This window comes from Enhydra lutris, unplaced genomic scaffold, assembly GCF_002288905.1.
Source record: "Enhydra lutris kenyoni isolate GAN:26980312 unplaced genomic scaffold, ASM228890v2 scaffoldscaffold46, whole genome shotgun sequence".
In the NCBI taxonomy this organism is placed as follows: domain Eukaryota; kingdom Metazoa; phylum Chordata; class Mammalia; order Carnivora; family Mustelidae; genus Enhydra; species Enhydra lutris.
Genome location: NW_019154130.1, coordinates 8992584 through 9008569, shown reverse-complemented (window position 1 = coordinate 9008569; position 15986 = coordinate 8992584). Strand labels below are relative to the sequence as shown.

Genomic DNA, 15986 nt, shown 5'->3' with positions numbered 1-15986 from the left:
CTTATGGCCTTACGGTCTCCTTCTATGTCTCTAGTGTGAGTTGGGGCACCTGGAAGGGTCTGGCATCTTGTTGTGGGCTGAGATGACATGAAGGCAGAGCGGTCGTTCTTTCTTCAAGGGCTCTAACCTTTGCCCTTGTTCTGGACAAGAGCAGTGATGCGTTCCAACCCCAGCCCATTGGCACGACCCCAGCTGGGGGTCCTACAGGTCACTCCAACCCTGACATTACCTGGAGGCCGTGCAGGGCTCACAGTGAAAGGGCGAGGTCCTCCTCAGATGCCAGCTTCGAGTGGGGGGCTCAGACTACTTGGACCCCCTGCACCCCCCGACTTGGCTACAAATTCAGGGGTTTCCACAAATTCAGGGGTTTCCGTGGCCTCCCTTTCAGTTCAATAACCTGCTGGAATGACTCACAGCACTCAGAAAAATGCCGTACTTACCACCACTATTTTGTTGTACAGGATGTAAATGAACAGGAAAATGAAAAGATACACAGGACGGGAGGGCTGGAAAGGTCCGGAGCACCGGAGGCCCGTCGCCCTGGAGTTAGGATTCATCGTCTCCACAACACACAGTTCTGTTCACCAACCAAGAAGCGTTCCAAGCCTTGCTGTCCAGAGTCTTTATTGGAGTTTCATTACAAAAGCATGATTAATTAAACCATTAGCCAGGTGCTTGAATTCAGTCTGCTCTTGGGAGGTTGGGGGATGGGGCTGAAAGTTTCTACCCTCTCATCACATGCCTGGCATTGCTGGCGCGGCCAGTTCCTCCTTGGAAACTCTCACCAAAGGCCCTAAACCCCATTGCATAAGCTCAGGGATGGCTGGATGAGTTTCCTGGGGGTGGAAAAGACTCTCCTATCGGGAAATTCCCTGGGTTCTGAGGCTCTGGGCTGGGAGCTGGGGACAAAGACTGGACATCCTCTTCATTCTGTGACGGTTAGTGTAGTGGCATAATGGGGGGGGGTAGTAAAGCTTGAAGTGGATATTTGAGGTTAAAACACGTAGACATCCAGGTATCTCTGAAGCTAAAGCCAGAGCATAAAGCCTTGAGATCTGGCCAGAAGGCACTCATCGTGGTGGGCGGGGGGGAGGTAGGCTCAGGAGGAAAAGACAATAGGCTATTATGCATGTGAGGCAACAGTTATAATCCAAGCTTCTGGAAAGTTTTAAGGCCTAAGAAGACATCGGCTCGCTACTTGCCGGGGAGACCTTCGGCTCAGCAGGTGTAGACAGGAATCGGTGTGCGGAGGGAAATAGGCAGGAGGTGGGCAATGACGGAGGAGGGTGAGAGCAAGATCATGGAATTATGGGATCCCAGGGGCAGGTAAAGGGCTTCCTTCTGGGACTACAGAGAGATCGTGCTGCTAAGGCTTGAAGGAAAAGCAAGGAGTTAAGTGGTAAACACGCCATGGTTGACAAAACGATGGAGCCCGTGAAGCTGGGTGAGCACGGGTGTATCTGGGAAGGCGGGTCATGTGCAGAGCGAGAGTCCAGCGGGGTGATGCTGGGAAGGACTTGGTGGTCTTGGTTTCGAGAGGAGTCAAAGAAGTGAGAGGAGGAATGGAGGAGAGTGGATCTGGCGGTGACAGCGAGCAGATTCTTTAAGAAGCAGCTGCTGGACGACCCCCAGACGTCTCTTCTAGCATGACCATTCCAGGGTTCTAGGACTTCTGATTGCGAACATCTCATTGACCAGAGGCTGAATCCCCATACCACAGCTGCCTGGTGTCTGCACTATCTAGAGAGAAAGAAATGTATGGGCTGGAAGAAGACGGATCCCACGCACTTAACACCACTGGTTCAAAGAGTCAGAGGGAAAGAAGCAGGGAGCGTATCCGAGAGGGTTAGTAGGACCGGGAACAACTTTTCGGGACGGGTTCTAGTGCAGATCTGGATAACCAAAGCGGACCCTAGGGTCGTGCGGGTCTTCTCAAGCTAGGGGCCGTTTTGCTCCCTACAGGACAAAAGACCATGTCTCGAGACATTTTTAATAGTCACGACCAGGTAGCATCTAGAGGGTAGAGATTTGGGCGGCTGCTCAACACCCTACCATGTACGGGAGGGCCCCCCACCCCCAGAAAACAAAGAATTATCCAGCCCAAATGTCAGCAGCTGCTGAGGCTGAGAAAACCTGCTTGGAAAAACATCGAGAAAGAACCTGGTGGGACAACCACTGTACCCGGTGGCAGGTGTCCCGGTAGGAGGCGGAGCTTTGAACGGGTGTGACCGACACTCTTAGGAAAAGGAGCCAACCTCCAACCACAGTGAAGACCTCCGCACCACATACCACGTCCTTTTGGAGTCACTTTGAAGTTACGGGGAAACTCATGACCATCCCAGGTAATGAAACCTAAGAGAATTTGCTGGATGAGGCTTCTAGGAAGACACCCCCTCGCTGTTCTTCCTGCCGGGACCCGACCTGCTGCCTGGCAATGCAGTGAGATCGGGACGAAAATCAGCGGCTAAGGAAGGTGTGGCCAGAAAAAGCTGGTGATGACCCCGGGGACATTTGGCGGTGTTCGCCGCTATTTCTGGTGGCCACGATGGCGGGTGCTGCTCCCGGCCTCCAGGGGATAGAGAACAGGGATGCCCTTAGCATCCGACAACCCCCTGCACAAAGAACTAGCCGACCCCCACACACCAACCGGTGGAGAAAACCCGCTTAGAGAGCTGTTGCGCGAGTCCTGAGTCACCTGCCTTAGGACTGCTTGAACAAGAAGAAAAAAAAAAAAACACCACCAAAAATGCCCATTTTGTTTTGTTCTCAGCTCCTGAGTTGGGCTATCTGTTATTTGGCGTGGAACAAATTCCACCTTGCTACAGAGGGAGAAAGCTCTTGGAGGTAAGCGCGTCCCGGGGGCATCTCCAGACAGCACTTCCTTTAGATTATCCTTACTGGCACTTTCCACGATTGCACAGGATATCTAGTCCCATCTGTGAAGCAGAAAGAGGACAACCACTCAGTAGCTTCTTTTGCTAGGAGATGCCAGCACCATCGGTCGCCTCCACCCACGTCGCCGGTGGGGTCCGCTGGGTCCAAGATCACGGGCCTAAAGGAGAGTCCGAAACACACCACATGCTTTTTAAAACCAGCGACCTCAGAATCGGGGGCCCATTCCACCTCTGGCACCAAAACGATGTGTCCTACGTTTTAGGTGCTGGTAATTCAAACGTACTGATACAGCACAAAGTGATTTTCGAGAATCCCGTGACATTCGCCAATAGTATTTTGAAAGCTGTTCCTTACTGTACACGGGACAGCATAATAGAAACATCTCCCTCCTGTTAGATCGACTGAAATATGTTGGGTAATTTGATCAACCGTAATGTCATGTCGGCCATGCCCGTGCTAGGCAGCCCATGGTATCTTGTTCTCTCTTTCTTCTCCTCTATTCTTTCTCAGAGCTTTTTTCCTTTCCTCCTGTTCCTTTTCTTTTGCCTCCCTTGTTTTTGGGCTCTGCCGTCAGCACTGAATAGACATGCTAAGGTTCCCTGCTATTCTGGAAGGACAGTGGTTTTGCGGGATGCAGGTCTGAAAGGGGAGATGAAAGCTGATCCAATAAATCGAATAAAATCTAATTCTCTTCTAGGATGAATCAGCCATGAGGGAAGGATAGCGTTATTTCTCAGGGACACACTTCCCACTTCCACAGCTCTAAGACCTGTTAAGGAATTCACACTTTTCCTTCCAACCTAGGAAGACGGAAGCAGCCCAGAGACCCGTATCTTGGTCCTTCCTTCTCTAATCCTCCTGGCTAACGTTCTCTCCTGCCCTCCCCCACCAGGACTTTCTCCCCAGAGACTATGGGAACTTCTGTTGGTTGGCACCTTTCCACTCCCCACCCGCCGACGTCCTGTTTCTTGGGGGGAGCACCGAATCCCGAGCCCAGGGAGGAGAATCCAGGTGGCTGTCATGGCGTTGGAGGGAATCCGGCTAAGGAAAGGGGGTGGCAGGGTTTGGAGCACCTGGTCCTCTGGATCTGGGACAGTAGGAAGTTCCTCACAGTCTCATCCTCAAAGTTGTAATTGACTGTCCAGAAGACACAGAGCTGCCGATATTTTGTGATCAACTCCAGGACCGTCCGGAAACCTTCTGCGGTGTTGAAATTCTCTGCCCCACTCCCCTGCTCCCAGGAGTAGATGGTGAGCAGCTCCAAGGCATACTTTGGAGGCAGAGACCCTTTACGCTTCAGTTTCCTTTCACACTGAGGGAAGAGGGGAAGGTCAGGCAGTACTGGTGAAGCGGGGAGGAGCAGTGAGCTCAGAGCGCGGAAGACACCTCCCATTAATGGTCCCCGGGGCCACAGCAGGGCAACCGAGGCACGAGATGCAGGGCTGATGGGACGGGGCTGCTGGAGATCTGAGTGGGGCCTCCCTTAGCAGCTTGTAGATTCCTGGTTTGAGCTTCGGCCATATAGGACTCCCTAGAGTTCTACAACAGCGACCACTTTCAGAACACACACGGCGGGCTGACAGAGGGGCCAGACATTTTACATGTCATTCCTAATCCTCCCACACCCCCACCAAGCAGGCATAGGTCAACGTTTCTGATGAAGACGTGAGGCGCGGGGAGGGGAAGTGACTCGCTCAAGGTCACACAGTAGCCCCGAGCCCTCTGAGCACCCTGGGGCTGGGGATATAGCCGCTTCTCTGAGTTTCTGGGTTGGAAACCACAGAGCTCAGGTTCCTGTATGCAGGAAGCAGCTGCTGCTGGGCTGGGTGTCTGCTGCCACGGAGATACTCAGAGGCTCCCCTGTGTGCGAGACAGTGACAGAAATGGAGGGAGGCTAACCGTTACAGAAAAGGCAGCCCCTCGTCCCGCCTGTGGTTTGCAACCTGTCTTCCAAGACTAGCATCTGTGTGTGCTCCGCTGGGCGCTGAGCGGGGGCTAAGCCGTGCTGGTGACCTGTGGGCATGGAAAGTCCCGGTTTCACCTGCCCTGGGGAGCAGAATAACTTGGATTCCTGCCCAATTCTCTGGGGGTCAGAGCAGAGGCAAAATAAGACAGAAGCGGCCGCTTTGATGGGAGAGGGTGCTCTACAGCTCACCCAGCTTCATGGGTTTGGTGATGGGGACGCCACAGAGACAAGCAGGATTAGTGGACAGGGTCCCCAGAGTGGCTCATCCCCCAGCATGGGAGAGCGTGGGCCCATGGAACACTTGATGGGAACCAGTCGCATGGGCGCTTCCAGACAGCTGCAGTGAGAGCGGCCATACCTGTCTGTACCAGTGTTTCACCAGACGAATTAGATCCTTCAGTTTAGTGGGCCGAGAGACAACAAATTTGCGCTGCAGCTCCGTGAAACAGGTGGAAAATTCTCCGCCCACGGCGTCTGACGATTTATACAGATCGATGAGATCAGCGTAGACCTTGGGGCTGGGTGGGGAGCCAGAATTCAGTTGACCTAGCAAGGGGGAGATGTTTCGTTTATGCTTTGCTGTGCATAAAAGTAACCATTACCCAAATTTTTGACCAATGTGATTTAATTCGATGACTGAATTCTGTTCATATATTTGAACGATTAATGTCTAAGATACTGGGAATAATGGGATAGTTGAAAAAATTATATGGTCTGTAGGGGGACAGGTGCTATTATCAAAGTATTATCTAGATGTATACTGTCTGATACAGTAGCCACCAAACAATGTGGCTATTTGGTTTCAAACTAACTAGAGGGAAATAAAATTAAAAATTTGGCTCCTCAGTCCCATTAACCACATTTCAAGCTGTCAGTAGATGTAGAACATGGTTATTATCACAGAAAGACATTTTAAACAGCACTGATTGGGAGTTTGCTAACTATGCATGGTAGGCAAAATCTGGCCCACTTCCTGTTTTTGTAAATAAAGTTTTATTGGAACACTGCTAAGCTTCTTTGTTAATGTATTGTCTATGGCTGCTTTCAGGGTACAGTGGCAGAATTGAGTAGTTGTGACGGAAACTGTGTGGTCGTCAAAGCTGAAAATACTTGCTACCTTGCCTTTAAAAAAAAATAGCTGACCCCCAATTTATACTATTATTTCCTCTCTAGAGACACTAAGAACTATTCAGAGGGAAGGTATCAGAGTCTTTTTGATTCTGATTTGAAAAATTGCTGAAATGGTCTTGGTTTATTTTAATACATTACATATCTGTTGTTCATGAACCGAATTTCCAAAGCAGACTGAAGGCACCCAGATTTCCTGTCTTTGCCTCACATTCTTCCCAGTCTGTTCCTTCATTTCTTTCACTAATACTTGTGGCATTTTATCTGTATATGTGTACAGAACGCCTGTGGCCCCATTCTTTGATAGATATTATGAGGGATACTACAGGAATAGAAGAATATAAGGAACATGGTCCTGGCCATGCTTGGGATGAGTGAGAAAGGAGAATGAACAGGTCCTTAGGTGTAAGGGGCTGCTGCCATTCCTCGTGCCGCCTGTTGGGGGCACTAGACCTGCGAGCCAATACTAGGTCACATGGCTTTCTCTCCACCCTCCTTGCCCCATCACCCCAGAACCCCGCTTCCTCCTCCAGCAGCAAAGGTCTGGGGGAGGGGGCCTCACCTAGGGCATTAAATGCAGGCAGGACATCAAAGTTCACACTTTCGTTGAGCACTTTGGATTTCAGAGAGAAACTCAGCACCCTGGGAGACTTCCATTTTGAAATCTCAAACTTTACTTCGAACTCTTTCTCCCGCTGACAGGCTACTAGCTGTGTATGGATTTCCTTGATGATACAGCATCTCTCGTTTTTTTGGGAGGTGTAGCTTTTAAGCGAGTCTGTGAACACAACGAGGTCGGCATCGGAGCCAGTCTTCAGAGCTGTGCCTTTGCCTGTCGACCCTCCCTAGTGAAGAAAGACAAGCTGAGATCCAGCATTTTCTAGATCCCGAGCCCCTCACCCCCCCCCACAAGCTGGCAGCAAGTGGGCTCATTAATAAGGTTGCCAAGGTTAGGGTCCATTTAGGGCTGAGTCCAAAGCAGAGCATTCAATTTTTCAAACGAATAGTTTGGTTCCAAAGGTTTTCTCATGCCCTTTGATGTGCTTATTAACCCATGAACAACGGAGGTGCTTTTATCCATCACCCACTTCTCGTGTCAACTTCCTCAAGAGTTCTCCCAAAGAGCATTTAGCTTTATGGGAATTCCTGTGACCTGAGAGAAATCAAGCTGGATGCAATCATTGCGTTGAAAGTTCCCTGATTCATCTATTTCCTCTTGCAAGCTGCGGATCATGGGGTGAATGCTGATGATTCAGGTACAGCGTTCGGCAAACTTTCCGTAAGGGGTCGGGTACTAAATGGGGGCTATGTATGTCCCTGCCTCACAGGGTTCTCTACTTCCTCCTCCCTTCCTCCTCCTCTTCCTCCTTCCCTTTCTGCTCTAAAGAGTCTGTTAGGCAGAGCTTAGCTGACAGGCTGCTTCGCAGGCAAGCCGGGGGGAGAAGCCAGCTTCCCCACAGAGAATCGTTCCGCGCATGATGCTGGGGGTTTTGCTCTGGGCACCGACCTTCACACCTGCTGCCCTGGTTGCCCCCAAAAAGCTCACTCAATTTTTACAGAGGACACCTTTGTTTTACCCATGAGTGGTAAATGCCTGGCAGTGGGTTAGGGGCGAGGGGAGGGTATAAACAGGTGCGCAAACCTGCTTCATTCATGCAGCTGGTCTGTGAGTGTTGGCCTTAGCAGCCCACTCTGTGCCCCCTCCTCATATTCAGGGCACGCATCCCATGTCACCTAGCAGACAACCCTTTCCAACTTCAGGAAGACAGAAAGCAACATCCTGTGCACTGGTGGTTCTCTTCCTATTTTCTTCTGTGATATGCCGCTATACATTTTCTTATTTTTTGCTATCGGGTTAATGGGAATCTCGGGAGGGGAGAAAACAAGCTTTGACAATTCTAGCACTGACCGTGAACTCAGCCTGTGACCATGAACTCAGTCCAAAGAACCTCAGTGACACATTTTACTCAACACTCATGGGATATTGGTACCGGTCCCCAGGTCTGTCTCAGGACAGCAGGCTCCCAGGTCTGTTTGGCACCATATGGGCACCTCCCTGCTCCCTCCTTGGGACTGGCACCTGGTGATCTGGTCACTGACCAACAGATGGAGGGAAGCGGGTTAGCCCGTGGCCTTGAGTCTTGGACAAGAATGAACCTTTAGCTCAATTGATGGGGCTTAGTGGGCTGTGGTCATTAAAGCAAGAAAGAGGTCACGTTCTGGTTCAGTACACACCGAGCTTAGAAGATGCTGTGGTTTGAATGGTAGCCCCAATGGGAATGTGAGAACATGACCTGACTTGGAAAAAGGGTCTTTGTCGATGTCATTGAGTGAGGGGTCTGCGGACCCTAAATCCAATGGCAGGTGTCCTTAGGAGACAAGAGGAAGAAGAGGAGACCCTCAGAGGAGAGGTGATGGGGAGACAGAGGCAGAGTTGGGGGAGGTGCAGGTCCCAGGCCAAGGCCATGAAGGGTCGCGGCAGCCCCCCAGAAGCTCATACAGAGCCAAAAGTATATCGTTAGTGATGGAAGCAGGGCGTGGGCAACCCCACTGAGAGCCGCAGTCCTGGGTGCCCATCTCCCCCGCTTCCCCCCTCCTCCCTTGCCCTCCGTCCATGGGCGGGCTCTGCAGAGCTCCAGGAACCACGTGGGAGAAAGGCCAATGCTCACCTCCACAGTCTTCTGAACCTTCGTCCTTGAATGCCTAAAGCAATTTTTTTGAAGGAATCCACGGATGAATTTAACAGCTACGGTGATCTGGTCTAGGAACTGTTTGTCCGGCTGGAGAAAGTCCTTGATAAACTTGTCTAGACGATGGCCCGGGGTGGCAAACAGCGGCACCGGCTGGGAAGGTGGACCGAGGCTCAGTGCTTTCATCGACACACCACGAGAACATTCTAGAGAGTTCAGGGCAGTGCCCAAGGCCCTCCCCACCACCCCCCAGCCCAAAACAAAAACTGTGAGTTGTTCCTTCTTACCCCCAAGAAAGATTTGACCCTTCCCGGGACTCGAAGCTATTCTGGGTGTGGCAATGCCTTCTGTGGCTGGACCCCCCTTAACCTTTGTGCCCCCTTCTCTTCCGCTGACTGCAGAGACTGCAGATTTCTGGAGAAACGCTCACACACGAGCCTTCTCAGACCTCATTGGCTTCTGCTGCACACATGTGCCCTTGGGGATTGCCCTAGCAACGTACCCCCGGGGAGCTTCCGACGACAGAAATGTATGTTCTCTCGTGTTCCAGAGACTAAAGTCTGCGCTCAGAGTGTCAGCGGAGCCAGGCGGCCTCTGAAGGCTGTAGGGAAGGAGCCTTCCTTGCCCCTTCCCTGCCCCTCCGGAGGCTCCAGCAACAACTCACCTTCCCTGGCTTGTAGACACACCACTCCGGCCACTGGCGTGTCTGTGTTTGCCTGTGCCTTCTGATAAGGACACCAGTCACTGGAGTCAGAGCCCATGCCAATCTAGGATGACCTCATCTCACTAATGATGCCTGCAAAGACCCCATTTCTAAAGAAGCTCCCATTCCAAGGGTCTAGGTGGACATGAGTTTGGGGGGACACTATTCAACCCTCGGTACTGTTCTCAGTGAGCTGAGCAGAAAGCCAGCCTGGGATCGGAAGGCCAGTGGGTTCAGTCTGAAGGAACACTTCTCTGCTCCAAAAGGGGTCATGGAGGGTGGGACGTGCCCCTTCCTCGCGCTTGGGGTCACTTCTGGAAAGAAAGCATATTCTGATTTCTAAGTGGGGTCTGGCCTGCGCAGAAGTGCAGTTCTTTCCTCTTCAATAGAAAAGCTCAGACTGTGGGGTCTGCTCCGTGTCACGGGTCTTGACACCCCACGGGGGGCCCCACCTGCTCAGTCTACCCTAGAGGCCCCCGTCCGCGGAGGTGGGGGGGTGACACCCCCACCTCCCCACATGTCCGCGTCTAAGTCCCCAGAAACTGCGCATCGGTTTCCTTATATGGAACGTGGAACTTTCCAGATGTGGTTAAGCTAAGGCTCTGGAGATGGGGATGATCCTGGATTATCTGGGTGTGCCCCGGGTCATCACAGGGTCCTTTCAAGAGGGAGGCAGGGGCATCAGCATTTTATAGAGAGATGGAAGGCTAGAAGCTTTAGATTAAATTAAATTTGTGATATTCCTCAGCCTTGAAATTTGTGGTTTTCTTTCCTCTTCCTTCCTTTTCTTTCTTTCTTTCCCCTTCCTCCCTTCCTCCCCTCCTTCCAGCAGGGAAAGGAACACTGCTCTGTACAGACACCGTCCCTTTGCTGGTGAGCGCAGAGAAGACAGGCCACCTCTCCCTGGGGACACGGGTTGGCTGGTTAGCTTTAAAGTTGAAGGTCAACCTTGGTTGCCTCCTGATGTTGGCAATGGACTTCACCATTGGTTGAAGGCAAATTCATTACCAGTACTGCCCTTCCCACCCGGCTGAGTATCGTGGGGGTGGGCGGCGTGTGTGTGTGTGTGTGTTTGTGTACATGTGCGTGTACATGTGTGCCCTCCAGTGCCCAGACACCCTGATGCAGCAGCTTGTGGGCCCGAGTGGCCTCCAGCAGCTCTCCTGAGAGAGGCGGCCTTCTAGTTCTGGAAACAGGTTGATTGGGTAGAAAACAGAGCAAAAGCAGGGATCAAAAGACATCTTAGGGGCAGCACATGAGAACTAAAAGCAGCGTGGGCTGGGGAAAAACTGGCTACCAGAAACATTCTTCAGATAGCTGCGAAGATCTGGAAACGGCTGGACGGTAATAATGTATTAGTCTTAATCTCTGGAATTCGATCATTGAGTGTGGTTCGCTAAGAGAATGTCCCCCTCGGGCAGCCAACTCCAGTGGCCCAGTGGAAACAACATACACAACACTGACAGTGACAAGTGTGCGTACACACACACACAGACCGGAACGCAGCTGGAGAGGTCAAGGGTTAAACGTATGTGTGTCCAGGTCGATGCAGTGGTTCACTGAACCATTTTTACAACTTTTCTGTATGTTTAAAAGTGTTCAGAATAGAGTTGGGGGTGGGGTGGATATTTTTAAAAGGCTGTTTTAGGAAGCCAGGAAAATCGAGGTCAAGGAGCAAAGCCCGGAGTCCAGGGAAAGTCGGGACAAGGAGTGGGCCGACCATGTTCCTTCTGGATCCCGGCAGGGAGCTTCCCGACCACAGGGTCCTCCCCGTCCAGGGCCCCCGGGCACTTGGGAAGCTCACTTATATCCCATCTTTGCTCAGGTGACCCTCAACTTTCTGTGCCAAATGGAATGTAGATGCACCCCCACCATTTTTTGCATGTAAATTAGTTGTGTGTCTGTGCAATGTGGAATTTGGTTGCCCAATGTGGTCTCAAATGACACCTTTGTCCCCTTTGCCATCCCATGACCCCCAGAAAAACGGAAAGGATTCAGTGGCCTAAACTGATGACATTCTTGTCGAATAGTCCTTAAGCTCTGAGAGCAGCGCAGGGGCATTCCGTGGTGGTAGACGGACTTCTCTCTTTGGGGGATGGGAGGGGAAGCCGGCCCCTTGATCTGCGCTCCAGTCTGGGGAGGGGGCGGCTGCCAGGCACTCGCCTGGAGCTCTGCTCCGTGGGATCCATCCCCCACCTCTCCACCTGCTCTCTCTCCTGTGGCAATTCATTGAAATCTTTAATCTGCAGGTGCCCTTCTCTCTTTGCTCAGTTTTAAGAGGAGGGGGACACGGAGACAGAGACGCAAAGAGAAGAGACACTGTGAAGACACACCACAGGAGGCCATGTGACAACAGAGGCAGAGATGGGAGGGACACAGCCACATGCGGAGAGCACAGCAACCACCAGAAAAAGGAGGAATCCTCCCCAGGAGCCTTCACAGCGCCCAGCCCACACTTGGACCTTGGATTTCTAGCCTCCAGATCTGCGAGAGAATACATTTCTATTGCTGTAAGCCACCGGCGTATGACGATTTGTCACCCCAGCTATAGGAAATCCGCACAATTTGTCACGCCAGCTATAGGAAATCCGCACATGGTGTTCTTGGCTAAGACCGGGGTCTGGGCATCAGGACACCCTCCCTGCAGCATGACACGAACTGTATTTGCAAAACTCTCTCACCAGAACATTCCATGATGGTCCAGGTGACTGACTGGGGCTGAGAGAAGACAACCAGCTCAAAGCTTCTTGCTTTAACAGTTGCCAACACGCCTTATCTTTGCTCACGTTATTGGTTGGGTCGGCTGGATCCAAGATTACCGGCCTATGAATTCCATTAGATTAAAAAAAAAATCAGTTGGGCTGCCTGCGGAAGAAGAAGTCCACGTTGGGAAGGGAGGACTGGACGGGGCGTCTGGTAACCCAGACCCACGCTTCCTCTCAGTTCCTCGGGTGCTTTGTCTGAGACGGCTAGACCTTCTGTTCCTGCCCTCGGTGCTTTGCAGAGATGTTCTGTGAGCAATGTAATTAAATGGTTAGCCCCTTCCTTCCGTAAGGGGAAGCACCTCTCGAGTGTTTGTTTGGGGAGCAAAATATGACGACGGTCTGAAATGTGAAAGGCATCGGTCAGGTTCCCCTCGTTCCCGCCCTGCCTCCCTCCCTACCGCTGTTGGGGTTCCTTTGGAGCATCCTGGGCTGGGAAGGATGGGGCGGGGCCTTCATGCTAAGCGGCACAGCCTGGCTTGCCGGCAAACAGGTAAAGAGAGAAGGTGGAAGGAAGCTTGCTACCTGGGTGACTTCAGCTGGCTCAGCAGAATGTTCTGGACTGTCTCATTCTCAAAGTTGTAGTTGACTATCCAATAGATGCACAGCTGCTCCTGCTGTCTGATTAGCCCCAGGACAGTTCGGATGCCTTCTGCCATGTCAAAGTTTTCTGCTCTGCACCCCTGTTCCCAGGCATAGACCGTGAGCAGCTCCAAGGCATACACGGGCAGATGGGACAGACCTTTCAGCCTCTCCTGGCACTGTGGGAGAAGAAAGGGACAGTGGCTAATCTGGGGACCTACTTACCCCCAACCATCATGCCTAAAGGACGCCATGCCTCAGATCCAATGGATTTTAGTATCAAGTGTTGGCAAGGGTGTGGAGAACCTGAAACTGTCATACGTCGCTGATGGGAGTGTTATTAGGGACAACTGTTTGGGAAAACTAATGTTGGTAGTACTTCCTAAAGTTTAATATATACATTATTACATATACTTAATATATTATATGTATTTACGTAATGATATATGTTTTATATACCATATAACAATATACTATATAGCCTGCATATGTATTTATTATGTGCACATACATACATACATAAATATGTCACGTAGATATGTATCTATCTATCTATCTATCTATGTATTCAGATAACTTAAAACCCAGCATTTCCACTCCTGTATATCTACCCAAGAGAAATGAGTGCTTAAACTCACAAAAAGACCCGTAGGGGAATAGCCATAGTAACCTAATTCGTAATAGCCCCAATCTGGATACGACCCAAGCATCCTTAGCAGAATGGAGAAAGGTGTGACCAGCCGAGACGACAGAATCCTACAGGACAATCAGACACCACAACTATGTGCAACAGCAGAGACCCATCTCTCAGACCTCACGCTGAGCAGATGGTACACACCACTGATTTCAAGTTCAAAAACAAGCAGAACTGACTGGAGGAGACAGACATTAGGATGGTGGTCACTTGTCGGGAGTATTCACTGGGAAGAGACTTGAGGTAGCTACAGGGAGGCAGGAAAGGTGCCCTATTTTGATCTGGACGTTGTTCAAAAGGTTATAAAAAGGCACTGAGCTGGGGGCGCCTGGGGGGCTCAGTGAATTAAGCGTCTGACTCTTGATTTCGGCTCAGGTCATGAGCGCGGGGTCCTCAGACGGAGCGCTGTGCTCAGCAGGGAGTCTGCCTGAGAGTCTCTCTCTCCATCTGCCTCTTCCCCCATCACGATCTCCCTCTCTCTCTAAATAAATAAATGAATGAATTTTTTTTTTTTTAAATGCACTGAGCTCTATACTTAAGAGCGTCATATTTTCCTGGCTGTGGATGGTCTCGGCGAAGGGGAATTGGACGACCGCCCTAGAAACGGAATTTGAAAATTACCTGTTGGTACCAGTACTTTACCAAGAGGATCAAATCCTTCAGCTTTCTCGGACAGTTGTGAAAAAACCTCTGCTGGAGCTCGGTGAAGCAGACGGAGAATTCGCCAGGGTGGGCTTTGGTCATGTCCAGGGCTCTTCTGAGCTCTCGGTAGGTCTGGGGGGTGGGCTTCTCGCTCAAGCCTGGGGCAAAAAAAGAGAGATGGAGAACCGGTGGTGTTGGGGCACCCTGCCCCCAGGGAGCCAGCCGTGAAGGTCTGCTGGGGTTCAGCAGCACCCGTCGGTGGCTTCTCCTGTCAGGGATGCGGTGTGTTTGCCTAAAAGGCGAGGGGAGGTGTGCCTCCCGCGATAATTCAATGAGAGTCATGAAAACCCCACGGTGCTGACCTGAGCCAAGATCGACAGAAACGGAATGATGGAAAACACAATATAAATGAGGAAGGGGGAGCTCTGAGAGGGGAGGAAAAGATGGCTTCTTGAACAAATGGGGTTGGCATGGCTGGCATAGACCTGGAAGCAAATAGGGTCCATAGATGCACATGGTGTGTTCTGCTTCCAAGCCCAGCTGGTGAGAAGGGGACCAGGACTCTGAGGAGGCAGGTAAGGGGAAGGCAGGGCCCTGGAGGCTGGCGTTAGAGGCAGTGGGCCCCTCAGAACGGGACCCTGTGATGCCAGGTAGTGGTTCTCAAACTGGGTGCCCATCAGAATCCTGCTGCCCCGCTAATCTGGTGTACGGGCCCAGGAGGCTCTTAAATCCAGATTAGCTTTGGAGGAGATCTGACAGCCAAGTGGAGAGAGCTCGGGCCTCTCTTTTTAAGTAAGTTTTTCAGGGGATGCTGATCCCCAGGGACGTCTGAGAACCACTGGTGTGGGGGGGCAAAGAAGCCTGTGCCACAGAGGGGAAGGATATCGATAGGGTCACAGAATTTCAATAAGATTTCCCCTCTTGCTGGCTGAGCTCTACTGCTTACAAGCACATTTTACAAAGACATAAACAAGAGGAGCCAGGAGCCAGCTTGTTTCTTTCATTCACTCCCACAGATATTTAAGAATTCCCCAGTAGGTTCCTTTCCTCCCCCACCGGAAAGCGATCCTTATCCCGTCCTTCCCCAGAGGGATCTCAGCAGGGAATGTGCAGTTCTGGCGCCATCTAGTGGCAGCGTCTTGATATCACATGCGAGGAAGAGTGTCGTTTTCACACCGTCCTTGCAATGTTGGGGTTGAACCCAGCAGAAGGCCCTTTGGCCCAGTCTCCAGCCACCATACTCTGAACAAGAGAGAATATAGGATTTCCTATGAATTCTGAGACACACGAGGTCTCTTCAGCTTGACCCCAGACCTTGTTTGGGGTAGTCCCTATCATCTTAAAGGCTCTGTAAACTTGCCATTTTGAGCCTGATCTTAGAGTTGGCAAAAGTGGGTAAGTGGTGGAACCAGGATAGAAGTGAGAGCTGCCTACCTTCCAGATGGGTGTACTTTTCTCTAACTTGGTTACCTTCCTGTGAATGCAAGTCACCGAGGGGTGTGTGTATGTGTGTGTGTGTGTGTGTGTGTGTGTGTGTGTGTGTGTGTTCATCTTAAAGGCATCCTGGCTTGGGGCTTAGGAGATCTGGGCTTTCGTTTCTAGTTCTATCAGTAACTGGTATGTGTCTCTGGGACATTCTTTTTCCTACAGTGTCCTGTTTGCTTAATGAGGGGTTTAATTTCAGCTCTAGCATTTAAGTTTGTGATTACATGCACCTGTGCTCGAGACTAAGCTGTCACTAGGCTGAGCTTTATCCTTCCTTCCTATCTACCATCCATCTATCCATCCACCCCTCCTTCCTTCCCTACATCCATCCATCCATCCATCCACCCATCCATCTTTCCTTCTATCCATCCATTCATCCATCCAGCCTATCATATCCATCCATCCATCCACCCATCCATCCATCCATCCATCCACCCAT

The 15986-nt window shown here is 51.2% G+C and overlaps 1 protein-coding gene across 1 annotated transcript in view; it reads right to left on the bottom strand.

The window, feature by feature from the left end:
* Positions 1-613: 613 nt before the first annotated feature.
* The window catches only part of LOC111156464 (2'-5'-oligoadenylate synthase 2-like), an 18297-nt gene continuing 2924 nt past the window's right edge, over positions 614-15986 (bottom strand). The window contains exons 3-11 of the mRNA XM_022517386.1: positions 14042-14220; positions 12670-12905; positions 12064-12205; positions 8659-8832; positions 6552-6834; positions 5220-5407; positions 3969-4207; positions 2899-3052; positions 614-1740 (exon numbers count right to left, since the gene is read on the bottom strand). Of these exons, the coding sequence (XP_022373094.1) occupies positions 1642-1740; positions 2899-3052; positions 3969-4207; positions 5220-5407; positions 6552-6834; positions 8659-8832; positions 12064-12205; positions 12670-12905; positions 14042-14220 (1694 nt within the window). The 3' untranslated portion in view covers positions 614-1641. The remainder of the gene's footprint in view (positions 1741-2898; positions 3053-3968; positions 4208-5219; positions 5408-6551; positions 6835-8658; positions 8833-12063; positions 12206-12669; positions 12906-14041; positions 14221-15986) is intronic.